This window comes from Heteronotia binoei, chromosome 5 (assembly GCF_032191835.1).
Source record: "Heteronotia binoei isolate CCM8104 ecotype False Entrance Well chromosome 5, APGP_CSIRO_Hbin_v1, whole genome shotgun sequence".
Lineage (NCBI taxonomy): Eukaryota > Metazoa > Chordata > Lepidosauria > Squamata > Gekkonidae > Heteronotia > Heteronotia binoei.
In genome coordinates this window covers 118,972,293-119,000,072 of record NC_083227.1, presented here as the reverse complement: position 1 = coordinate 119,000,072, position 27,780 = coordinate 118,972,293, and the positions used below count along the sequence as shown (strand labels likewise).

Below are 27,780 nucleotides of genomic sequence, written 5' to 3'. Positions count from 1 at the left end.
AATGCATCTCCGGGTATGCCCCAAGAAGAGCTCATTACTCTGAAAATAAAAATTACTGGTTGTTCCCTTCCCAAGAGAGATCTGGCTGTTCTCAGCCAAGGCCATGGCCTTTTCAGCCTTGGCCCCCACCTGGTGGAACTCTCTGCCAGATGACATCTAAGCCCTGCAGGACTTACTTCTTTTCCACGGGGCATGCAAGGCAGAGATGTTCTTCCAGGCATTTGATTGAGGCAGCAATGGTACATCGAGCAGTCTGGCATTGTCATACAGCCCCATTCTTCACAATCCTCCGCCAGGAGGCACTGAAGAAATTATATTTGCCGTCTTTTACATACAGATTTTTACTATTCTATTTTTAACTTGAGATATTGTATTTCAGCATGTTGTTAACCACCCTGAGCCCTGTCTGTTGGGAAGGGCCGCCTATAAATTGAACATAATAAAATTAAATTAATTATCAGCATGCTGAATTATGTTGTCCAGTTGTATGCCTAAATTGGACATCTGTTTTGAATGTGGAACTTAAATGTGTGCAGACCAATCTTCTTCTTTCATATATCAGCTGCAAAGTTTGTGGGTATGCATGCATGCTCACATGCAGGATCTAGAGAAACAATATATACACAGTACTTCTGTATATGCATAGGACTGGGTTTTTTTAGGTTTTTCCAATTGGTGACAGTCCATTTCATCTAATGGAATGCATTTCCAGAAGATACACTGACCTTTAAAGTCATCCTTAAAAGCGGTTATGATAGCCTGATGATGTCAGAAAGGCTCTGTGAAGGTACAGAAGATGTCATGCAGCCCTTTGAATCCCGTCCTTTGTCTAGTATATGAGATATAAGTGGAGCATTTCTTTATTGCTCTCAATCATATCTGTTTTCATTGTAACTTAAATCTCAGAGAATCATTGGCCATAAAAGACATGCCTTGGTTATTTCTTTATTCTGAATGTCATTTTGAGCTACGCAGCTTGCCCATAATAATGCAAAAGCTTGCTTTGTTATGTTCTAGCCCAAAGAATAAAACTTGCCTGAAATGGCTCTAATAATAATAGTAATGGTAACTGTTTAAAGAAATGACCCATTTTTCAACATTTAATAACTAAGATGGGAAAATATCAACTAGTACTGTATAACCCTTTTAGAAAGTTGCCTCGGGTTTGCTTCTCTGGTCTCAACAGGTTAAGGAATTACATGCTTTTGCTTTTGTGTCAGCAATTAAATGTTAGATTTGTTTTCCTGAGTGTCAGAAATGGCATTGCAACTACACTTCTTTCTATTTGATTATACATATACCAGTGCCGTTTCCCCTCACATTATATTTTCAACAGAATGTTAGTTTAAATGAGCCTCAGATGTCAGCCTTAATGAAACGGAATGATTCCCCTCCCAAAGCTAAAGGTAGATTTTAAGAAAAACTTGAAGTTTTCTTTGTTGTAATTGTTGATGTCTCTGCTTTTTATGTTGCCTAAAAAAGCCATAAGGGGAAAAAAATAATATGGAACTCTGACATACATTTTGTTTGCCATTATAGTTTGTCAGATGTTTCATTACATCTTGACAATATATAACTAAACAGTTTCTAAATTATATAGATTACTTGTAGTCATCTGTCAGAGACCAGCATCCAACACTTCATATAATTTGCCACAAAGATTTTTTTCACATCTAAGTTCCATGAGCTTTAGAGACTTTATGCACACATCATTTGAACAGTCCTAGGGCCTGTGAGTCTCTGACAATGCTACACTGAAAAGATGATGAAAAGTGATAGTTAAGGAGATTGAATTTGAATGGGGAAAGTGGGAGAGCACACATTACTGACTTAGTTTAGAGTCTGATAGATGGAGGCTTGAAAACAGCAGAGACGGCAGGGGCCTCCTGTACATCAGTTGGCAGAGTGGAGTGTTTTGAAAGAAGTGTTGTGCTATTTTACTTTTTCCTCCCCCTAGCAAAAAATGTGGTTTGTATCATATCATTACATACAATGCTTATGGCTGGTTGAACAAAAGCAGAAGCAAATTCTTTGGGCAAAGATGTACATGATTTTATTATTATCTGATTGCTGCGCAGAGTCCAAATAGACTATATACTAATCTGTGACTTAGGCTTCCCAATCCCCCGCCCCAGGCGGGGGACTACCCAATTTGGAGCCTCCTCTCCCTCTCACCAAAAATCTGGTAGCAGTGGAAAAATGGTGGCCCTTTTCTTCCCACCCAGCCCCATCGCAGCAGTATCTCATTACCCCTTCCCTTCCCACCCAGCCCCAATGACAGAAACTTCTCCTTGCCCCTTCCCTTCCCCTCCCACCCAGCACCATCGCAGCAGCTTCTCCTCGCCCCTCCCCTTCCCCTCCCACCCAGCACCATCACAGCAGCTTCTCCTCGCCCCTTCCCTTCCCCTCCCACCCAGCCCTGATTGCAGCAGCTTCTCCTCATCCCTTCCCTTCCCCTCCCACCCAGCCCCATTGCAGCTGCTTCTCTTTGCCCCTTCCCTTTCCCTTAGGCTTCCCAATCCCCAGGCCCCAGTGGGGGATTCCCGGGTTTTACAGGCTTTCCCCAGCCAGCTGGTGTCAAGTCGGCAGATTCAATAACGAGTCGTTGTTGAAACAAAATATCTAGTTTATTGATACTGTTGTTCTCGACTAGGCTAGTATTGAAAGACTAAAGATCATACAGTAGAATGCAATCATATAAGGTACACTTCAAAGGGATTCTTTAGGGAGGGGGGACTATGCAGGGCACATTCACACATTGATGTTACCATTACGTTCTCAGGCCTGCTTTAGCCTTGAGCGTCACCGGCTCCAGCCTCCCCCTGAGCTAGGCCTGAGAAGGCTCAGATAAAACGTTCACATATTCCCATTTCAAAGCATGACTACATAACAAAGGAAAGGAGGGGGGAAAGGAGAGTTCAAGCTAGCAGCAATGGAATACAGTTTGGCTTTACCCAGGATGCCTTTCCCCTGAGCCAAAGTTAGATACATACTTGACCAGAGTTTTATACAGACTTGACAGCTGGCCGGCTAGGTCTTAGGCAGGACCTGCAAACAGGTACAGTTTTAAAATGTGTGTGTGCCTTTAAATTGGAGCAGGAAGTACTTCATGGGGAAGGGTTAGCAACAGCAGACCTCCTGAGAGTGCAGCCCCTCTGTTTGTTTTGCTTTCCTTTCAGACAAGTGAATGTGTGTGTAAAAGAGCAGCATAGCCCCTGTACTTTGCAGACCTGGTTGTGGAGGCACCTGAGACTCCTGCTTTGTTTTACCGCTTCAGACCAACACGACTGCCCACTTGCACCAGAGACAGTTAAGCGTGTGTGAGTGAGAGAGAGAAAACGGGGGTTGGGGGGAGGGGAAGAAACTCTATTATTCCCTATGGAGACTTATTCTCATAGGAAATAATGGAGAATTGATCCGCGGGTATGAGGTTGAGGCACCAGATTTGCAGCATAGCATCCAGTACCTCTCCCCAATGTACCCCCAAGTTTTAAAAAGATTGGACCGGGCGGTCCAATTCTATGAGCCCCAAAAGAAGGTGCCCCTATCCTTCATTATTTCCTATGGAGGGAAGGGATTTAAAAGATATGTGGTCCCTTTAAATGTGATGGCCAGAACTCCCTTGAAGTTCAATTATGGTTGTCACACCCTTGCTCCTGGCTCTGCCCCAATGTCTCCTGGCTCCACCCTCAAAGTCTCCTGGCTCCACCCCCAAAGTCCCCAGATATTTCTTGAATTGGACTTGGCAACCCTACTTTGATTACAAAGCTTTCAAAACATTGGTCAAAGAATGATAAAGTGCCTAATGAAAATTTTAGAAGCTGCTTAGTGAGTATCTGCTATCTGACTTGTGGCATTCACAGAAGCTACATTGTTTTCTAAATAAAATAGAGACAGTGGACTATAGAGCTTTATTTATACAACAATGTTGTAGGACATAATTCCCCTGAAATAAACAATAACTTGACATTGTCTTTGAGATTTCTGTAAATTTAACCCTCATTCAAGTAAAAATATTTTTAAAGGTTAATATTTTATTATGATACTTTCTAGGGATTTGTTATTTAATGCTTTTGGTTGCAATTGTGTTCCATGAGATACTACCTTTTTTTTTTAAGTTTAGAAACATGCTTTATTTAATTCTACTCAGGCATGTCTGTTTTTCAGCAACTAGTGCAGTATCATAATCCCTTTGTACTTAAAAGCTCTCATACTCTGATGATATTATGAGAAGATGGGAGTTACTAGGAAAGACAGTAATTCTAGGAAAAGCTGAAAGCAGCAGGAAGCTGTGGCCACTCATTTACTGGTGGCTGCTTTTGCTTGGGCTCCCAACAAAGAAAGAGGCCATGTGTACCGCCACAGCAGGTTCCAGCTGGTCCATGGCAGTTTCAGACCTCTGGTTGGCATGGGGGAGTCTTACCAGCTGCTACCCAGTCGTTGGGTATTTGGTTGGCTCCTCCCCTTGGGTTGGCTGGGGGCAGGCTTGGGGAAGTATTTGTACTGCCCAGCTCTGCTTCCTGGCTTATTTAAAGCCCAGAAGCTGAGCAATCTTCCTCTTCTTGCTGCCTCAGACATTCTCACTCTTCCCTTTTTTCAGGATGTTTTGGATTATTTTGTTTTTAGTTCATATGTATTTCTTTGTCACAGCTTTAAGGCAGTTTTAGACATTGGACTGAAGCCATTTTGTGGGGAGGCTGCACCTGCATGCATGCCTCTCTGGGTTCAGATCCTTATGGGGGTCTTGGGGGTTGAGTCATTTAGCAGCATGTCCTGCTCAGGGGCAGTTGTCTGGTGTCGATGCGCTTAGAGACCAAGAGGGTGATTCTTAGCGACGCAAGAATGAAGGCTGTACACAGTAGCTGTAAAACCACTATATACATTTATTTACAACACCACTCACTCTACTGACTGACAATATGCTCCGCTGCACTCCAACTCCTTTAACCCACAATCACCACAGTTGCTCTGTACATTTATACAGTGGACAGCCAATCAGCAACTTGCTGTGTCATGCTGACTCTGCTGGCTGATTCTGGCAGCCAGCCACCTGCTGTCAGGTAGATCATCTAAGCCTCTAGATCTACTTTCAGTTCTGCAGCACATGCTATAAGCTGTCTCTTTCCACATAATAGTGACACCCCTCCTCAGGTTATAGCTGTGCTGTCATCCATAAATTACAACATTGCCTATACATATTGATCATTTTACCATCAATACATTGGTTACATACATTCCCATATATCCATTAATTACAGTTCAGTATTTTGTTCTCCTGAACACACATTTTGCTCCGCTTGCCAATTAACTTGCAAGCATATCCTTATCAGTTAGCACTCTGCCCAGACTGACCATATCTCCTCAGTTGGCTCTCTGCCCAGTCTGAGCACTTATCTTATCTTTTTGCTGGCTTGTTTCCCGGACTTGTTAGTAACACACAGTACCATGTACTTTCAATACAAGCGCACATATTTTCCAATTCACATTTGCTTACAGATTTCAGGTTTTTCATTACACATAGCATAACATTTGCAGTTTTTAGAAATTGTTACATCTCTTCAGTTCGATTTTACAATAGTTTTGTTACAGCTTAACATACATTTTCAAACAGTAAGTTTGTTTTATTTTACAGCATTGTCTTTTACATTCCAGCATTCTTCATTGTACATTGCACCCTTTTTATTCAGTTATTGCTTACAGCCTCTCCTTCCAGGCTTTGCTCATGTGTCTCCTTGCTCTCCAAGAGACATCTCATTCAACAGCTCCAGCACACTGGGATATGTTTTAGGATGGTCATCGTATACATAAGTATAATCACCTTCTTCCCTTGTAAAAGGTATCCACGTGTACCTCTGGTGCATTTACACAGCCTTTTGGCTGTTCATCTGGCAAACTGTCTCCATTGCCCAGATAATTCACATCAGCCTCAAAACCATATCTTTCGGGCGGCACACCCTTATTTTCTCTTGCAGAGACTCTGACCGGCTCCCTTTTTACAGCCTCAGAAGTCACCTGCTGTTTACTGCTGACACTGTCTTCCTCCTGCTTCAGTGAGCTTTCTGGCTTTTGCCCCTCCTCACTTGCTAGAGACACAGCCTATTTTCTCCAGGCATTTCATTAGCATGAATCTTTGACCAATTTTTATCCTCGCAAAACGAGGCAGACCTACTCAGCCTAATCAAGTCATTATTGTCCACAAACCTCCAGGACTTCATGCCATTTTGGTACCCTACAAACACAAGCTTTCTGGCTTTGGGACCTCTCTTCCTTCTCTTATCAAGAGGGATGTTCACCCAAGCCTTTGAACCAAATATTCTGAGGTGACCCAGGGATGGCTTTCTCCCATACAGAACCCTGTAGGGTATATCGTTTATAGCCTCTGTCCACAACCGATTGGAAATATAACAGGCCGCTTTCAAGGCTTCACCCCAGTATGCCTGCTTTAGTCCACTATCTTCTAACAAAGCATGGCAAATCCCCTGGAGTACCACCCCGTTCTCCCACGGGGAGGAAACATTGGCAACTCTATGCTCTATGCCCTCTTGCCTCAAATAGTTGGCAAACTCTTTGTTCAGAAATTCACCTCCCTGGTCAGTCTGAATTGAGGCTATCTTGGCATTTAACTGTTTTTGCACTCTCCTAGCCCAGTATTTGAAGGTGGCACAGACATCACTTTTGTGCTTAATAGCATACACCCACACAAACCTGCTGTGGTCATCGACCAGAATTAACCCAAACCTATTTTTAGAAACACTGGGTGCATACGGCCCCACCAGGTCGGCATGTATTAATTGGAGCGGTCTTTCAGACACTCGTTCACTCCGTCTGGTCGATGGAACTGCCCTTGACTTGGCTTCTTTACAAACATTGCAATCTAAGAAGGCATTGCATTTGTCAACCTTCACTCCCTCTAATATCTCTAGAGTTTTATTTACTGTGTGGTAGCTGGCGTGACCCAGCCTTCTATGCAGCCTGTGTATGCACCTTCTGTGTGGCTGTCTATTCCACACAGTATGTGCTTTCCCCACATTTTGCATAAGCTCGTACACATTGGCTCTCAGAGTGCCTTTAGCCATCTGTTTACCCTGCTTCAAAATTGCACAGCCCTGCTTATCAAATATTACGGTAAACCCAGCTCTCTGCCATTAGAGTGGTATCATCTGCATATCTGAGGTTGTTGATGTTTTTCCCATCAATCTTAATTCCGGTTTGTGCTTCATCTAGGCCAGCATTCCGCGTGATGTGCTCTGCATATAAATTAAATAACCAGGATGACAATATGCATCCTTGTCGAACCCCCTTTCCTATTCTAAACCAATCAGTTGCTCCATATCCTGTTCTGACAGTTGCTTCTTGACCCTTATATAGATTTCTCAGGAGACATGTGAGGTGGTCTGGTACTCCCATCTCTTTAAGGACTTGCCACAGTTTGTTGTGATCCACACAATCAAAGGCTTTAGCATAGTCAATGAAACAGAAATATACTCCCGTGCTTTCTCCATAATCCAGCGGATGTTGGCAATTTGATCTCTAGTTCCTCTACTTCTCTGAAACCCAGTTTGAACTTCTGGTAGTTCCTGATCTACATACTGCTGAAGCTTAGCTTGTAGGATCTTTAACGTAACCTTGCTGGCATGTGAAATGAGTGCAATGGTGTGATAGTTTGAACATCCTTGACATTACCCTTCTTTGGGATTGGAATATAAATGGTTCTTTTCCAATCCTGTGGTCACTGTTGCATTTTCCAGATTTGTTTACATTAAATGTGTGCATCACTTTAACAGCATCTTCTTTTAGGAGTTTGAATAGCTCAACTGGGATACCGTCATCTCCACTCGCTTTGTTGTTAGTAATGCTTTCAAAGGACCATTTGTCTTCACACTCCAGAATGTCTGGCTCAAGGTCAGCGATTTCACTGTCATGGTTGTCAACATGAAAGCATAGAAATAAGCCTATAGCTATCTTAGTTAGGGTTGTCAGGTCCAACTCAGAAAATATCTGGGGGCTTTGGGAGTGGAGTCATAAGACTTTCCCATTCCCCAAGATAAATAAAAATGCAGCAGTGCAGTTTCCCTAAATACCATCTTCATTTCCTTATCCTTCGTCAACTGCACTTCCACTAAAAGCACTTCCACACTATAATATAGTGGGTTCTAGGCATCAAGGACTCGAGGCAGTAGTGATAACAAGCTCTTTATTGAGTACAGCATCCCGATGACTTAACTTCATAACTGACTAACAGGCCTCGCAGGGCCAACCGTATACAGTACTGTGTTCCCATGCTAGTCTTTGATAGGCCCATTCAAACCATCTGGGGGCCTGTGATTGGAGCAGGGCAGTTAGGATTTGGATCCTCTTGCCCATTATTCCTCAGTCCCCAAGCTCATCACATACATGTGTTCACATACATGATATCCCTCCCCCGCAAGTTTGCAAGACTTAGCAATCATAATCCTGTAGGTATGCAGGCTTGCGGTGCTCTTGTGTCGACCTCCAGAGCGCGGGAGTGCGTGGAACGACAGTCTCGGCTTCTGGCAATGCTGGCTACGATTCTTGTGCTGTAGGTATTTCAGTTGGCATTTCTGGAGACCTCGAAGGTCTCCGGCATGCTCGGCAGCTCCAGTTCCCCTGATGCATTGTGTGCTGATGGGAACACCAGTCTCTGTGCCTCAGCTTCACTTGGTACCAGGCCACTTGGGGCTGATGTGGCCATGGTTTACATGCCTCCATGTAACCCCCTCCTCTGAGGTGACTTCTTACATCATTGACCCTAGTACTCTGGATACTCTGGCCGGTACCCATGCTGGACCCCCTCCAAAGCTTTTAGCGAACACCAAGTCCCCTGTGTCAAACCCTTGGGGGAGCCATTCTGTCTCTGGAACCTCTTGTAGATCTGAAGCACATTCTGAGTGCATGTGGTCGAGTAATGTGGTCAACTGCTGGCCCATAAGGTGCTCAGCTGGGCTGTGACTGTGCTGGGGATGGAATGCTGAGCTACGAGACACTCTGTGAGGTGGGCTTCCCAGTCCCCGTAGATGATGTGGCAGAGCGTTTCCTTGGTTGCCCGCACCATCTGCTCAGCTTGGCCTTTGGTGGTTGGGTGGAAAGGGGCCGACTGCATATGTTTAATTAGGTTTCGACCACAGAAATCCTGGAACCCGGCTGACATGTACGTCATTCCATTATCTGATACCAGTGTGTCGGGCAGACCATGGGTGGCAAATACCCCGCGCAGGGCCCCTAATGCAACTTTGGAGGACGTGGACGCTACGGGTATGACCTTGAGCCACTTTGAGTATGAGTGCACTATGAGGAAGAATATTTGTCCCTGGAAGGGCCCCGCAAAGTTGAGGTGCAGGTGGGACCAGGGGTTGTGTGTGGACTCCTACTGTTGGGCTTGTGCTCGGGGTGGAGCTGGGCAAGTCTTCTGGCATGGTTGACAGTGAGCAACCCAGGACTCGATAGCCTCATCCATCCCCGGCCACCATACATAACTGCAGACCAGTGCCTTCATGCACACGATCCCCGGAGGGGTCTCATGCAGTACTGTGAGGACTCACTGCCACAGTACCGCGGACACAACCACCCTGTTCCCCCACAACAGACACCCTTTATGGACTGACAATTTGTCCCTTTGGGATGCTAAAGCAACAAATTCCGACCCCATCCGGCCTGAGGGCCATCCCCTCCACACCCAGTCCAAAATGTGGGAGAGGATTTTGTCCTTCCTGGAGCAGTGGGCAATGTCCTTGGCATGCACTGGGAAGTCCGGCAGGGAATCCAATGCCACAATCAGGCGCGCAGGGACCAGATAAGAGTCCATTGCAGGCAGCGGCAGGTGACTCAGAGCATCAGCATGTCCCATGGCCTTCCTGTGGCAGTATTGGATGTCATATCGGTAGCCCGTGAGGAAAATGGACCAGTGCAAGACCTGTGGGGAGAGCATTTGTGGTGTTTGGTGGTTGGGGGCAACAGGTTTAGAAGGGGCTTGTGGTCAATCTGAATGCTGAAGGGCTGTCCATACAGATAATCATGAAAATTTTTTACCCCCGCTACAATGGCCAGGCCCTCCTTGTCAATCTGCGCATAATTGCAATGTCCGGGAATAGTAGGCAACTGGAACCTCCCTGCTGTCCAGCAGTACATGGGCCACAATGGCATCCACCCCGTACAGGGAAGTGTCGCAGGCCAGAACAATGGTAGCTGCTCATCAAAATGCACCAACAAGCTGTTTGATGTCAATATGTCCTTTACCTCCTGAAAAGCGACAGCTTGCTGGCGACCCCAAATCCACAGAGCCCTTTTGTTCAGAAGTCTGTGAAGGGGCTCCGCTACCGCCGCCTTTTGGGGAGGAAGATGTGGTAGAAATCCAAGAGGGCCTGTAATTCCTGCTTGTTTGTGGGGGCTGGTGCCTTGCAAATAGCCCTAATTTTGTCCTTAGCTGGGTGGATTGCATTTGTGTCCACTGTGTACCCCCAAGAAATCAATGCTGGAAGCCGCTAACATGCACTTCTCTCTTTTGACTTTGAGACCTGACCCGTCGAAACACTGTAGTACCGCCCGAAGGCGAAGGGCAGACTCCTCTTCGTTGGCTGCAGAGATCAGCACATTAAGGAGAGAGTCCATTAAGTTCTGAAAGATCCCCGGGGCCACGCTGACCTTGAACTGCAACTGCTTAACCCTGAAGGCCCCTTTTGTGTTATGATGGTTTGGGCCTCTGCCATGGTGGTGTCTGTGGGAAGCTGTTAGTAGGCCTGAGCCAGATCCAGCTTCCCAAAAAATTTTGCACCCACTAGGGAGGCCAGTACATGACTGACAACGGGACCAGGATAAGTGTGGCCTTGCAGTGCCTTATTTATCATGCATTTGTAGTCTGCACAAATGTGGACGCTCCCATTTGGCTTCACCGGGGTTACTATGGGGGTCTCCCACCTAGCATTTGCTACTGGCTCCAGCACCCCTTGGGCCACCAGACGGTCCAATTCCTCTTCTATTTTAGGTCTCAGGGCCAGGGGTACTCGCCGGGCCTTTAGCCTGATGAGCTGCACATTGGGATTCAGGTCTAAGGAAACTGGAGGTCCTGTTTAGGTCCCCAACATGCCGTTGAAGATGGCAGGAAACTCCACACACACACTCTGGGAGTCCCTCCTAATGAGGACTTGATGGATTCCTGTGACCTGGGTCCCCAGGGCCCCAAACCATGACTGACCCAGTAAGTTGTACAAGTCCCCTTCCACAACTATTATGGGCAGCTTTTTCTGAGAAGTGACCATATTTAATGTGGACCTTTCCCACCCCCAACACCGGAACCTCCCTCTTCTGGAAATCCTGGACTTTAAAGGGAGCAGGGTGTAGCCTAGCCTCCCCCCAGGGCACAGCCACCGGAACGTGTGGGCTGAGATGATTGTCTGGCCCGCACCAGAGTCTTCCTCCATGAGGCGTGGCTTGCCTTCTAAAAGCACAGTCACTTTGATTTTATTCAGGGCATCCTGGGGCAGATGCAGTACCTGAAGTGAGTGGAGTGATTTGGTGTGGTGCTCCATCTCCTGAACCAGGATTTGGTGTGGTGCTCTTGGTGAGTGTGTTGGTGTCTCCAGGTCCCCTTGGCAGCAGACTCTGGCAATGTGGCTGATCTTTTCAAAGCTCCAACAAGTCTCCTCACGGAACCTGTAGAACCTCCGCTCATGTTGATCTCCGCACCCAAGTTTTGAGGGCATGTGATGCAGCAAGTCGGTCGGGGCACCTGCAGAACCTCTTCGACCTCATCTGCTGGCTCCATGAGCTCTGTCGCAGTGGTTGGCTGCTGGGAAGTCAGCGGGCTTGGTGCTTGGCGGACTTCAGTGGTGAACTGGTTCACCGCCTCTGCAGCGAGGGCCTCCTCCATCGCAACCTGGAATGAGGGATTCTTCTTGGTGAGGAGCCGCCGTTGGATTCTCTCATCCCTGAGGCCACACACCAGCCAGTCCCAGAGGGCTTCTTCTAGGTTGCTGAAGTTGCAATGCCAGGCTGCCCTTCTGAGGGCCGTCACAAACCCGGTGATTGACTCACCTATCGCCTGATTTGTCCCGTAGAACACGTGGCGGGCCACAATGATGGAGGGTTTGGGAACGAAGTGCTCCTGTAGCTTGTTCATGATGTTCTAGTACAGAGTGTCTTTGAGTTCGGCTGGAGCCATCAAGGAACGGATGATCTTGAACATCAAACGACCGCAGACCCGGAAGAACGTTGCCCGCTTCTTCGCATCCTCTGTGATGTCGGAGGATTCCAGGAACAAAAGTGAACTGGGCGATGTAGGACTCCCAGTACTCTGAGGTGGCGTTGAACTTATCAAAGTTTCCTAGAGCGGCAGCCATGTCGTCTGGTAGTGGCAATGCGATACGCTGTGCTGGATGTGGAGTATGGCGATGCACAGTGCAGTGCTGATGGCCAGGGCCTATCGCTCACCAAGATCCCATCCTCATCGGCACTATAATATAGTGGGTTCTAGGCATCGAGGACTCGAGGCAGTAGTGATAACAAGCTCTTTATTGAGTACAACATCCTGATGGCTTAACTTCGTAACTGGCGAACAGGCCCCGCAGGGCCATATGGACGTATGGACGTATGAAGCTGCCTTATACTGAATCAGACCCTCAGTCCATCAAAGTCAGTATTGTCTACTCAGACTGGCAGCAGCTCTCCAGGGTCTCAAGCTGAGGTTTTTCACACCTATTTGCCTGGACCCTTTTTTTGGAGATGCCAGAGATTAAACCTGGGACCCTCTGCTTATCAAGCAGATGCTCTACCATTGAGCCACAGTCCCTCCCTCGAAACTATATACAGTACTGTGTTCCCATGCTAGTCTTTGATAGGCCCATTCAAACCAGCCAGGGGCTTGTGATTGGAGCAGGACAGTTAGGATTTGGATCCTCTTGCCCATTGTTCCTCAGTCCACAAGCTCATCACATACATGTGTTCACATACATAACACACACATGCTCAAAGCAGCCAAAATAAACAATTTGCAACTTTTGTGATCTCACTGGGGCAATTTACTCATGGGAGTTGCTGAATGTAATCATCCGCTGTATTTCAACCAACTTCTTCAGACTAACAGGAAAACAAAAAGAAAGCAGCCTAGGAGGAAAATTCCATCCCCAAATCATGTTCTAGTTAACTCCGTTTTACTATGCACACGACTTCTGAAACCAATGCAAAACAAACAGATGGAGTGTACTGGTTTCTCTTCCTTTCGCACATGGTTCATACACTCACTAGGAAGAGCCACGTGGCTCTGCTTGCTCACCCCATCCATGCAGCTTTCCTCCAGCTGAGTTTTAAAGGCACGCACACTCCAAAACACAAGCAATTTGTAAAGCTCTTTTAAGCGTGCCAATGTTTAAAGGCACATCATGGCTGTTGGTGCGGGGCTTTCCCCCATGAACCAGCCGGCTGGCAGTGGGAAGGAGCCTTCAGAACTGGAGGATCCCCTGCTGGGACCTGAGGGTTGGCAAGGCTAAACACAAATTGCTGGTAAGGAGCAAAACCAAATGTTAATATGGAACACTGCAGTGATGGAATGCCATCTTGGTCCCTACCCATATCTCTGTTTCACTCATTTCACCTTTGAGAAATGTTCAGAAACTTCAATTGGTACAGAATGTTGCAGCCAGGATGTTGACTGTAGTAGGTCGTAAGGATCATATCACTCCAGTCTTAGCCTACCTGCTCCAGTTCTCAATATGTTTCTAGGAACAATTCAAGGTGCTTGCTTTTGACCTTCAAAGTCCTAGATAGTTTGGGACCAACATAACTGAAGGACTGCCTACTCACTTATGACTCCTCTTAACCAGTATGGTTATTTTCAGAGACCCTCTTCCAGGTACCCCTCCCTTCTGAGATTAGGCAGGTGGCAACCCTCAAGAAAGCCTCCTCATTCATGACATCAAAACTCTGAAACTCTCTTCCCAGGAGGACTTTCCTGTTCCCTTCTGTTGCCATCTTCTGCCAGTAGGTGAAGATGCTAATTCCACTTGTTTTTCCTTCTTTGCTGCCTTCTTCCTAACCAATATTTTAATTGCTGTTTTTATGTCCTTTTATGCTCTTTAGCTCTGCTTTTAATTGTTTAGTGATGTGTGTTTGCAAGGGTTGTTATTTTAATGGTTTTTCATGTATAATATACATGTTTTGAATTATTAGCTGCCTTGGTGGCCCCTATGAGGGCAGAAAGGTAGGATATAAATTTTGCAAAGACAGGGCTTTTTGTGTAGCAGGAACTCTTTTGCATATTAGGCCACACACCCCTGATGTAGCCAATCCTCCAAGAGCTTACAGGCCTGTTGATACAGGGCCTACTGTAAGCTCCAGGAGGATTGGCTACATCAGGGGTGTGTGGCCTAATAAGCAAAGGAGTTCCTGCTACAAAAGAAGCTCTGTGTAAAGAAAATAAAATACATAAATATTTAGAGGCCAAGAGTATGGAGAGGCTTGGATAAAAAAGACCAGCAGCGCAGTCTTCGGTAGAGTTACACCCTTCAAAGAATACTGACCTCAGTGGATTTAGAAGGATTTAGCTCTGCTCAAGGTGACGTTATTAGAGTGCTATACAATGGATTTTAATATTGTGAATGCAACAAAATTTGGAATTCAAATTACTGTTTTTATACAGGGCTTTAGATTCCTAACCAAATAATTGTTTCACAGTTAGAAACGTCACTTGGCAACTGTGTATTTCTTTGATGACATATTTGTCTTCTTGTCTGTACCTCCCACACACATACTTATGTGTCGATAATTGCATCTTCAACTAGACTAAGGTGCCTGCTGTAACAGACTATATGAATTTCAAACATTAAAGGTGAAATGTAATGTAGGCATAGTCTGCTTGCTTATGAATTTTCATTATTGTTCTGTTTAATACAAAAGCTATGAAGGGGGGAGAGCTGTAAAATGTTCACTCTGACTCTTGCAAGATGCTTTTCAGTGTTTCAAAAACAGAGTTTTGTTTTTAAGTGTAGAATTCTGGAGGAATATTGGAGTCTGTATAACTGCATAGTATCTTGTTGAAGTCATTTGCTTGTTCAAAAAAACCCTGGATTTCTAGATTTTTAAAACTAATTGTGCAGAAAAACCAAATTAAATAATTCTGTTTGTTGCTCAATGTTTAGTTTAATGCAAGTTGTGAATTTTATAGATACACTATATGGCAGCTCCATCTGAGGGCTTGCCATAAATGGACAATATCAATATAAATGTTGACTGCTAGACATGTTACAATGAATGGTTTTGTGTTAACATTAAATGCCACCCTGTCGTCTCTCGCTCTTTCTCTGTTCCCTAGATGAGAAGCTAAAAGACATCTTTTACCTGAATAAATGGTTGGGGGGGGGGGGGGGGGCTCAAGATTGCTTGAGACACAATCTTCTCACAAAGAAAAAGTCAAAAGGATAATGCAAGTGATTGTATTGTACAGTACCTCTCAGTGTTTTACACAGTGTTCTTTTCCAAGACATACCTTTTTGACAATCAGGTGTCTATAAAAATCACAGCTAATGGGGACTTTTTGTGTTTTTCAGGATGGAATGGGAAACTTGAGGATCACAGAAAAAGGTTTAAAGCTGGAAGGTGATTCAGAATTCTTGAAACCTCTCTACGCCAAAGAAATACGATCTAGGACAGTAAGTTTCCAGAGACATAAACAAAAAACCCCTCAGTTTCTGTCTGTCTTAATGCTTAAAATATGTCTCTAACTGCTAGCAAGATGACTACGCAGTCATCTCATAACTATACATTGAATCGGCTACATTGTGGACAGGTGATCGGTGAATCAGTTGAATCAGTAAAAGGAGGAATTAGCAGCGTTGGTAGTGAAACAAATACAATATTTCCTGAGTATCTGAATGGAAGAATTGTCTTGCCGGACAAGATCTGTCTAGTCTGATACTGTGATTATGATCATGGCCAGCCATATATTGCAAAAAAAAAAAAAACCCCTTCACAAGCACACATTGATGTTACAGTCATGCTCAATTATTGGCCCTCAGCATCCAGCAATCAGAAACTTATTGCCTTGAATCACTGGAGTTCAGGTGGTTGCCTTACAGTGGTTCTCCTCCTTTCTCTATGGTCAGGGACAAAGATTGGCGCTTGGCGAGCAGACCTCCTTGCGGCACCCATTTGAATGTGGCATGCCTCAGGGAGCTATTCTCTTGCCCATGATGTTTAACATCTATATGTGCCCCCTTGCTAAGATTGCTCGAGATTATGGGCTGGGTTGTCACCAGTATGCAGATGACACCCAGCTCGATCTGATAATGGACGACCATTCAGACTCCGCCCCACATCATCTGACTAGGTCCTTAGAAGCTGTGGCTGGATGGTTGCAGTTAAGTCAGCTGAAGTTTAATCCAGCTAAAACGGAGGTCCTGTACTTGAGCCATGGGAGATTATAGTCAGGCATCTGGATCCCAACCCTGGAAAGTGCACCTCTTGTGCCGGCCCAGAAGGTGAAGAGCCTGGGAATGATAATGGATGCCTCACTTTCCATGAAGGCACAGATCACAGCAGTTGCTCGATCTGTCTTTTGCTATCTTCGGCAGATTAGACAACCAGCGCCCTCCCAGAATTTAGCTACTGCGATCCATTCAACAGTCAGTTCCAGACTGGACTACTGTAACTTGCTGTACACAGGCTTGCCCTTGCGGCTGAGAGCCAGTTTGGTGTAGTGGTTAAGTGTGCAGACTCTTATCTGGGTGAACCGGGTTTGATTCCCCACTCCTCCACTTGCACCTGCTGGGAAGGCCTTGGGTCAGCCATAGCTCTGGCAGAGGTTGTCCTTGAAAGGTCAGCTGCTGTGAGAGCCCTCTCCAGCCCCACCCACCTCACAGGGTGTTTGTTGTGGGGGAGGAAGGTAAAGGAGATTGTGAGCCGCTCTGAGACTCTTCGGAGGGGAGAGCGGGATATAAATCCAATATCTTCATCTTCTTCATCTTCATCTGGAAACTCCAGCTGGTGCAAAATGTGGCAGCATGGCTGGCAACTGCATTGGCTCTATGGGCAAGCATCTGGCCAGTGCTGCACCAATTGCACTGGCTACCAATAGAGTACTGGATCTGCTTCAAGGTTTTTGAACTTAACATTTAAAGCCTTATGTGGCCTGGGACTGACATACCTGAGGGACCACCTCTTCCCATATGTGCCCCAGAGATAGCTGCGTTCTGCTTCACAGCATCTTTTGACCATCCCTGGCCCAAAGGATGTTTGGCTTGCCTCGACTAGGGCCAGAGCCTTTTCAGCCTTGGCCCCAGCCTGGTGGAATCAGCTCCCTGTGGAGATCTGGGCCCCACTTGCTTTGATGCCATTTCATAGGGCCTGCAAGACCTGCAAGACGGAGCTTTTCTGTTGGGCCTTCAGTTGAGGCAGCGGACATACTTATTTCCATCTGCTTGTCCTCCCTTGCCTGCCATGATGTTATGTTATTTTATCTTAATTTATTATTTCATCTCTGGGTCTACTGCTGTACTGACATATAGAATGCGAACCACCACCTTTGATATATGTGTTATCTGTTTTATTGTATTTTATGGTTTTAGCATGTAGCTTTTGATTGTTTTGACTCTTATTGTGATCTGCCTTGAGCCTGCTTGTGGGAATGGGCGGAATACAATTAACAAAAATAAATAAATAAATCAAGGCTCCATTTGTCTTGCCTTGGCTAATATCAATTGATAGGCTGAGTAGGGGACATACAGAATTTTGATTAGCTCTCCTGTTGGCAACAAATAGTGACTTCATAACAAACATCCGTGGGGGAGTTCTGGTCCAACTATTAGACATTTGTACTGTTTATTGTGTTTTATTGGACATTGCTATAACCTGGATTCAGTAGAGCAAATCTACAATTTTAAAGTATAAATGTGCTGAGGACAATAATTTCTTAAGAGTTTAATATTCATTTTTGTGTTTTTAACCTCACATATGATATGCTAAGCAATTTATAAAAGTTATTCTACTTGAGGCAGTCCACCTTGTCCTTATTCTTGGTAAAACTGGTAGAGAATGAAACCAGATGAAGATGATAGAAGTACGTACATCCTTCTGCTCTGCTCCTACCCACATTGTTGAGATCAGAGCAGCTGGCAGCAACACACTGGAAGTATAAGTTAGCACTTTTTCAAAGGGACTAGTCGTGGGTGAAAGATTATTGCAAAGAATGTAACCATTTATGTAGTGAGTATAAAGATGTTTAGCCTTCCTGTGGCAGTGAATTCCATGTGCTAATCACCCATTGAGTGAAGAAGTACTTCCTTTTATCCATTCTAACCCGACTGCTCAGCAATTTCATTGAGTGCCCACAAATTATTGTATTGTGAGAAAGGGAGAAAAGTACTTCTTTCTCTACCTTATCCCATGCATAATCTTGTAAACCTCTATCATGTCACCCCTCAGTCAACGTTTCTCCAAGCTAAAGAATTCCAAGTGTTTTAGCCTTTCTTCAAAAGGAAAGTGATCCAACCCTTTAATCATTCTGGTTACCCTTTTCTACAGCTTTTCCAAAACTATAATATATTTTTTGAGGTGCAGTGACCAGAATTGTACACAATACTCCAAATGAGGCTGTACCATCCATTTATACAGGGGCATTATGATACTGGCTGATTTGTTTTCAATTCCCTTCTTAATAATTCCCAGCATAGTGTTGGCCTTTTTTATTGCAATCACACACTGTCTCGACATTTTCAGTGAGTTAGCTACCATGACCCCAAGATCGCTTTCTTGGTCAGTCTCCTCCAGTTCACACCCCATCAACTTGTATTTATAGTTAGGATTTTTGGCCCCAATGTGCATTACCTTGTACTTGGCCACATTGAACCTCCTTTGCTATGTGGACGCCCACTCGCCCAGCCTCAACAGATTCCTTTGGAGTGTCTCACAATCCTCTTTGGTTCTCACCACCCTGAACAATTTCATGTCATCTGCAAACTTAGCCACTTCACTGCTTACTCCCAATTCCAAATCATTAATAAACAAGTTAAAAAGCATCAGACCCAGTACTGAGCCCTGTGGCACCCCACTGCTTACCACTGAGAAAATTGCCCATTTATACTCACTCTCTGCTTCCTATTAATTAGCCAGTTTTTGATCCACAGGAGGACTTCTCCTTTTACCCCATGTCTCTTGAGTTTCCTTTTGATGAGGAACTTTATCAAAAGCTTTCTGGAAGGTAACCAACATCTATTGGGTCCACTTTGTCCACATGGTTGTTCACCCCCTCAAAGGAAAGGGACAGCATCTTCCCTTACAGAACCCATGCTGAGTCTTCCTCAACAATTTTTGTTCATCAGTGTGCCTACTAATTCTCTCTTTAATAACCGTCTCCACTAACTTTCCTGGTATTGAAGAGTCAGACCAACTGACCTATTATTTCCCAGATCTCCTCTGGAACCCTTTTTAAAGATGGGGGTGACATTAGCTACCTTCCAGTCCTCAGGAACGGAGGCAGATTTTAATGAAAGATTACATATTTTTGTCAGGAGATCCACAATTTCGCCTTTGGGTGTATGCCACAATTTTGCCTTGGATGTATGCCATCCAGGCCTGGTGACTTATCAGTTTTTAATTTGGTTATCAGTTGTAGGACCTCCTCTCTCATCACCTCAATTTGATTCAGGTCTTTCAACACCCCTCCCAAAACTCTGGAGGGGACAAACACTTCTCATCTTCCACAGTGAAGATAGAGGCAAAAAATGCATTCAGCTTCTCAGCCATTTCCCTATCCTCCTTCAGTAATCCTTTTACCCTTTGGTCATCCAAGGCCCCACTGCTTCCCTGGCTGGTTTCCTGTTTCTAATGTATTTGAAGAAATTTTTATTATTGGTCTTTATGTTTTTTGCAATATGCTTCTCATAATCCCTTTTTGCCTGCTTGATCACAGACTTGCATTTGATTTGCAACAGTCTGTGTTGCCTTTTATTAACCTCATTCAGACTAGCTTTCCACCACTTAAAGGAACCCTTCCTACCTTTTACAGCTTCCATTACTTTGTTTGTTAACCATGCAGGTCTTTTTCTATACCTATTTGTGCCTTTCCTGACTTGCGGTATTTATTTTATCTGACCTTCTAGGATCGTAATTTTAAATAGGCTCCAAGCTTCCCCAAGTGTTTTGATCCTATTTTCCTTTCCTTTCAGTTTCCTCCTCACATGCCTCATCTCAGAAAAGTTACCCCTTTTGAAATTAAAAGTGGTTGTGTTGGTCTTTTTGGGCAACTCTCTATTTATACAAATGATAAACTCAATAACGTTATGGTCACTGCTCCAAAGTGGTGCAATCACTTTTACATCTCTCACCAGATCTTGGACATTATTTAGAACCAAGTCCAGGATTGCCTCTCCCCTGGTAGGTTCCATGCATCTGCTCCATAGCACAGTCATTGAAGTGTCTAGAAACTCAATCGCTTTCTCCCGACCTGAACACATATTGATCCAATCAATGTACAGATAGTTAAACAGCCCAATCCAGACATACATGGCGGGCGGGTGCTTGGGCGTGGGTGGATCTACGGTGCAGCTCGTTGCCTTCCAAAGGGGAGACAGAACACCATGCTGGGAGAGGGAAGAGGGGCCCAACAAGCAAGAGAGAACCCATCGCCATGGTGATTCTGCCCAGGTGGATGCCATTGGCCTGCTGCCGAGGCAGGGGTGGAGGAGGTGCAGGCTCGCGCAGGACCACGAGATTGGCCAGCCTATTGCACATGACCGGGCAAGGGGGCAGAAAGCCGGTGCCTGAGAGGCTGTCAATCCCCCCACTCCCTCCCACTGCCAGAGACTCTGCCAATGGCTGGCTGGTGACCAGGGGCATGTGTGGAAAAGCAGGAAGTGCCAAGTGCAGGAGTTCCCTGTCCTAGACAGCGGCTGGAATGTGTGTCTGGGAGCGGCCAGATCAAGTCCAAAAGACACCACCACCACAACCCGCCCTCTCCCCGGTGTTGCCCCATTGCCGCCTCTCGCTATGTGCAAGGAACACCTCCCGTGGGGGGCCGCAGAACTCAGAGTGTGAACCACTGGGCATGCATCCACTTCAGCAAACCACCCCGCAAATGCTCAGTGCACAGCAGCCCTGTGCGGTCAGGTAGGCCATCAGCCTGGGCAGGCTGAGGGGCGGCACCCCCCCTTCCCCCATCCAGCCATGTGGGGGTAGCGTGGCAGCTCATAGCCCATTCCCTGCCTCCAGGAACCAAGTCTGCCCACCCTCCCAGGGAGTCCTTGGAGAGGCCACTGATGGCGGGGGGGGGGGGTTGCCCTGGAAACATGCAGCATATGCTAAGCAGGAGAAACAACAGAGGGCACAGCTCAGACTTTATTTTTCCGGAACAGAGTGCAACAGTTTCCCTGGGGTGCACTGAGCAGTCCCACCATGGGCAGGGCTCCACTCCGAGTGGTGGGCAGAAGCAGCTGAGGGAGTGGGGGGGGCGGTGGAGCAGCACACGCAGAAGCCTCTGTGTTGGAGTCCCACCTGCAAAACGGAGACTGAGATCAAGAGCACCTGCAGGGGCGGTGGCTGGAAGAGCAGGCTGCGTTTCAGCCGGGCGCTCTCTTAAAGGGACAGTCTCTGACCCACCTCCCCGCAACAGGGCAGCTGCCACACACACACGCCCCATGCCTTGCCAGGTGTTGGGAACGTGGCAGAGGGCAGACCAAGGGAAGGGAGCAGGTGGCAGCACAGGGGAGCAAAGTCAGCAGATGCCCCCTGCCGGAGCCCACTGCCTGGTTGAAGTGCCAGAGACACTCACACACCAAGTGGTCGAGAGCAAGGGGAAAGGAGGGGGAGTCTGGGGGGAGCAGTGGAACTTACCCAGCCATGGGCAACAGTCCTCGCATGCAGAGCCTCCGGGAGCCCGGAACCTGTGGAGACCTGGAAACAAGAGCAGTTAGCCCCAGGGGAGAGACCTCTCTCTCCCCATTGCAAGTCAAAGATACTGTCAAAGCAACTGCGAGGTGCAAAACCTGTCACCAGTGTGCCTGCCTGTTCCTCACTCTAAGTCTGTATGACCGGGAGCTCATCGGCAGAACATCCCTCCACATGCTCCTCTCCCTAACAACTGAGTTGTGCGAGGCCAGAGCAGAAGTATTTCTAGGAGGGGGGGAGACAGTGATTGGATGCTGGGGAGGGGGCTCGTCAGCTCGAGGAGCGAGGGGATTTGTAAGGCAATCACGGTGCTCCCTAAGAGGTTTACGAGCTTCCGCAGCAGTGGAGGTGACCTTTGTTTTTGGTTTCAACGAGTGCCTATGGGGCATGCTACCGCTTTTGCAGGCGTAAAGTTGCGCCTCTTGGGGGGGGGCGTGTCATGGGCCAAACTGCTCAGGAAGTCGCCTAAGCCTGGGCACGCCCCAACTCCACCCCTCCTTTGCCTGAACGCTATGTTCCACCTCACTTCCACCCATGCTCAGGTGCAGCCCTCAGGTGCCACTGCCCTCGGGTGGAGCACCACTTGCGTGGCCCCCCCCACCCACGTACCTCTCCACCATTGTGGTGGCGCCAGTCGTACGTCGGCACAAACCCTTCCTGCGCTCGCATACCAGCTCATCTGCTTCCAAAAGACCTTCCGCCCCCCCCCCCCTCTGGATTGCACTCTAAATCACTTATTATGACACAGTTTTACATCTAGGCACTATCTTAAATTCTTTCATCATTTTATAATCATCTATCTTTTAATCCAGTGGGCGATAACAAACTCCCAGAGTTAAGCCTCCTTTTGGGCCCACTCTTTTGACCCAAAGCATTTCTAGAAGCAAATCTAATTCTCTGACCTTCTCAGTCTTACTGGACTGTATACCCTCGGTGACATACAGAGCCACCCCACCTCCAACTCTTCCCTCCCTATCCTTCCAATATAATTTATATCCAGGAATCACCATGTCCCACTGACTTTCCTCATTCCACCAAGTTTCTGAAATACCCACAATGTCTATATTTCCCCCCAACACTAAGCATTCCAACTTCCTGATTTTGCCTCAGACACTTCTAGCATTTGTATATAAACATCTATAATTTTCCAGGCAAGTTAGACCTGTAACCTTCTTCCTGCTGCCTCGAGACTTTGCCAGGCAGTCCATACTGTTTGTCACTGTCTCAGTGGACAACTCTATTCCATTGCCCAGTAGAAAAGTAACAGCTCATCCTTCATCTCTTTGAGATGAATCATCTCAAACTAGAGACATTTCATCTCCTGTTGGCTTTCCCCCAAGATTCAGTTTAAAAACTGCTCTGCCACCTTTTTCTATACCTATTTGTGCCTTTCCTTACTTTTGGTATATATTTTATCTGACCTTTGTGCCTTTCCTTACCTTTGGTATATATTTTATCTGACCTAGATCTGATCTGATCTAGTTTTAAATAGTTTACTGTATATTTACTGTATAATAATTTACTGTATAACAAAATTTGAGAGTCACAGAAATAATGCAATTCTAATTCCCGGTCTTCTGATCTATTTCTTGATGCAGTTTTAAAGTGAATCCAAAATATTATAATGGGTCTTTGTTCTTTAGAATGTTAAGTTGACCCATTGCAATCTATCTGTCATCTTTTGAAATCTGGATTTCATACACCTAGCAGGAATGTTGCAATATTCTGAGCATCTTCCCCCATTCAGTCATTTCCTTCTTTCACCAAAATTCACACAGCAACTTGACATGCAAATACTCATAGTGGGAACACTCTTGTACTTAAGCAGTCCTGTGGCTGAATTATATATGCCTCAGCTGCATTCAATGCTAGGCTTGTAGGACAGATTCATCCAGCTATGGGGCATGTCAATTGCAATCCTGTTTTAAGTGCTCCATAATGTTGTTGGAAGGTTTCTGACGCAGCAACCTCACTGAAGGTAATCAGGTTTGGATCTAATTGGCGCCTGAAAGGGAGAGTTCCTGGGAACTCTTTATATACTATCTTAAGTTTCATGATGGAAATAGTGTGATGGAAATGTAATAAACAAAGTAAAAAGATGCATTTCTGGTGTGTGGATACCTGGAGATTTAAATGTGTGCATAGGTAAGTCATGACAATAATTCTTATGTTCTCCCCATCTTCGCTCAACCTGTGCCTAGTTTATCGCTATTATGCCACATCTAGCAGGTGAACCTTTTGTTTTCTGCTCTGGAATCAATATAAAGTAATAGCAAGAAAGATTATTCATACCCAAAATATGTTTTTCAAAGAAAGAAAACTTGAGTAAGCAGTACTAATTAACTTGAGTAAGTTAACTTGAGTAAGCAGCACTAATTAACTTCATAAAGAATTGATTGATGCAAGTGGAAAAAACAGTAAAGTATAGAGTGCTTAAAAGTTTACAGCTGTATTTAATGGCAGCAGGAGGTTTTTTACTGTTAACATTTTTGACATTCTCATTTAACCCAAGTACCTTTAAATAAATAGGTTATGCATTCTTTAGTTCACCACTAAAACTAACAGGATGGATCACAGTTTCTATTTCCTGTCAGAAGTATTAATTTAATCATATATTAACCTTCCACTTTGATATGATATTAGATACCTAATTAAACAATTTTAACAACACATTAAATCTGCATTTAATTTGTCTTATAAAAATTGGGTTTTGTGGAGTAGTCAATGCACCATTCAATACAATATCCCATTTCATTACTTGAGGTTATAACCTTTGCAAAGTCATTGAAGACTGATCTCTGCAGTAGCAAACATTTTTGAAGGAGACAGTTAGTAAATCTTCACATATATATGTTTTCCATAAGAGAATAAGGGAAAACCTTTGACCCCTAAAATTTCATTCACAGCGAAGAATCCAACAGTTTTATGAACAGTTTGCTAAAGTGGCTGTATAACACATTAATTGTCATTACAAAAGGGAATGAAAATTGGTTTTTTTCTTAAACTAAGAATAATGAATGTTTTCAGCTTTGAAATGCTATGTGTGCTTCCTTTTAAACAAAATGAGAGAGAGAGAGGGAGAGAGATGACTTTGAAAACACCATGCATTATATGGGTAAGTCCTAGCAGTGAATTAAAGAAACGAAGAGTTATACAATAGATTTCCAGAAGGAAAAGATCCATAAATGAATGCAAACACAACCAAACTCGAAATTTAAGATGTTTTCTGGAATCAAAACAGCCATGTGCACGAATACTTCCTCATCTCACAGGGAATTTGAGTATCACCCTCCTGCATATCACATCACATGTTGATCCAGCTGTGAGAAAAAGACCCCTAATTTCAGAACATCGTAGTCACCCGTTTGGTTGCCAGGGTGCCTGGAGACTCAACTCACACACATCTGCCAGGAGAACATGGGTTGTCTACTAGACTGTAAGGGATTTATGTGAGTACTAACAGCCACAATGTTGTGTCTCTGGAAGAGTGCTAACCAGGAGAACAGATGGGTTTCCAGTCGCTCTGTGCGATCACCATCTTGGCCATTGCAGCGGAAGAGGTTGTGCCGCCAGGAACTGTCCAGGCAAGCAGTTTCCAGCCTTGACCATAGAATCCATATGGGAAGGCTAACATCACCAGCAGCTATCTTCCTGCAGTGCCAGACTCCATCACAGCGAAGCGGGAGGCTCACGTACTCAACAGATGTCACCTATGCATAAGGCAATCAAGCTTATCTTAGGCATGGATCCTGTCAGACTGCCTAAGCCTTTGTCCAACGGAACCCAAGACAAAGGATGGGGCCAGTAGAGGAATGAAGAAGAGGAAGAACATCTTCACCCAGAGCCAAGTTTCTTTGTATAGATCAGATGTTACCTTAGGTAGCAATTTGGCCATCTATTGTCACCTTTTAGATAAGTTTTGATAGCCTTAATAGATGGGGGTGGGGTGGGGGGTGGGCTCCCTCTGGGGATCCTACCCCCCCAGGGAAAGTGCATGCGCAATACATAGCCTCTCCTTCCCGGTGTAGTGAACGCCGCGTGGTCACTGTCTGGCTATGCCTGGCAGATGGTCACTGCAATGGCCTCTCCTGCATTACTGCATCAGTAGCAACACCTTCTCGCTGGTCCCCCCCGTTTTCACAGAGTTTGCTACGTCATGGTGCGACCGAATGTCTGGCGGTATAACCGGATGGGCAGGCTGGGCCCACCAACCTCGCCAGCCTAAGAGAAGGAAAACTCTAACATCAAACCCGGGCAGATAGAGCTCGTTAATGTAACACCTACCACCTGGAGGACTCGCTGCCGGCGTCCCGGCTTACTGGGCCATGGCAGATGACCCCCAGGTGAAAGGGTGGAGCCAGTACTGCGCACACTGCGCTTCACCTAAAAAATTCCTCTGCGCAGGCCTGAAGGGCATATCCACACACACAACCCACAACGCATCAAGTCCTGCAGCGATGGGCGAGGGGCGAAACGGCAGGTGGAAGGTGCCACTGGAAGCCGCAGTCCCGATCCTGCATGTAGGCGGTTCAGGGTATTGGTCGCCTGATGCTAACCCGGAGATGAAAGCATTTTTCGGCAGCACCCTGAACGACCAAGCAGCCTTATCTAGGGACAGCACTGCTTGCTCCACACGGAGAGGGGCCTAGAAAAGGTGGCCTAAACAAAGCTCGTCTCCCCCACCCCAGTTGGCTAGCCGCGGTCAACGGGCATCCTTACTTGCGGTCGAAAAATAACAACAAAGAAAAGGCATGCACCTGCCTCACAAAGTATGCAAAGACTAAAGCTGGCGTGTTGGAACATCAGAACCATGCTTGACACAGTAGGCAGTGGTCGCCCTGAACGACGCTCTGCTCTAGTTGCCCACAAACTTCTCAGGTTGAATATCGACATAGCAGCTCTCAGTGAGGTCCGTTTCCCTGAGGAAGGTAGTCTTCAAGAACACGGTGCTGGCTATACCCTCTACTGGTCGGGTAAGTCAAAGGCTGAGAGCCGCCTTTCTGGCGTTGGCTTCATGGTCAGGAACTCCATTGCCTCCAAACTCGAAAACCTGCCAACAGGTCACTCAGATCGCATCATGTCCATGCGCCTCCCACTTCAAAACAAGCAGCATGCAACACTCTTCAGTGCGTATGCCCCAACCCTTCAAGCAGATCCTGCAGAAAAGAACAAGTTCTATGCTGATCTACGCAACCTCGTACGGAAGACCCCTACAGAGGACAAGGTGATCATCCTTGGCGACTTCAATGCCAGAGTAGGTAAAGACTCGGAAGCCTGGAAAGGAGTACTTGGCAAACACGGCATTGGCAACTGCAATGACAACGGGCGCCTCCTGCTAGAATTCTGCATGGAGCACCAGCTCACCATCACCAACACTATCTTCCAGCAGAAGAACAGTCTGAAGACAACCTGGATGCACCCACGGTCCAAGCATTGGCACCTTATCGACTACATTCTGGTGCGCCAGAGAGACCTTCGAGATGTCTTACACACCCGAGTAATGCCCAGCGCAGAATGTCATACGGATCATCGTCTTGTACGCTGCAATCTCCGTCTTCACTTTAAACCCACACCCAGGAGAGGAGGTATCCCTCGGAGGAAGTTTCAGGTTGGCAGCCTCCAGTCAGCCGAAGTTAAAGCTGCCTTCCAGGCAAAACTCCAGTCAAGAATTGAGGACCCCAGTTGCCCCACTGACCCTTCTCCAGAAGCACTCTGGGAACACCTAAAAACTACTGTCCTGCAGATCTCTGAAGAAGTCCTCGGGTTCTCCACAAGGAAGAACAAGGACTGGTTTGATGAGAACAATCAAGAGATCCAAGAATTACTGGCAAAAAAGAGATCTGCCTACCAAGCACATCTTGCTCAGCCCTCCTGTCCTGGGAAAAAAGCAACCTT

The 27,780-nt window shown here is 46.0% G+C and overlaps 1 protein-coding gene across 2 annotated transcripts in view; it reads left to right on the top strand.

The window, feature by feature from the left end:
- The window catches only part of SGCD (sarcoglycan delta), a 366,508-nt gene that overhangs the window by 120,103 nt on the left and 218,625 nt on the right, over nucleotides 1-27,780 (top strand). The window contains exon 3 of one of the 2 annotated variants that reach the window (XM_060240254.1): nucleotides 15,555-15,656. The exons of the other annotated variant lie outside the window; for it this stretch is intronic. Coding sequence (XP_060096237.1) covers nucleotides 15,555-15,656 — 102 coding nt within the window. The remainder of the gene's footprint in view (nucleotides 1-15,554; nucleotides 15,657-27,780) is intronic. 2 annotated transcript variants of the gene reach the window in all.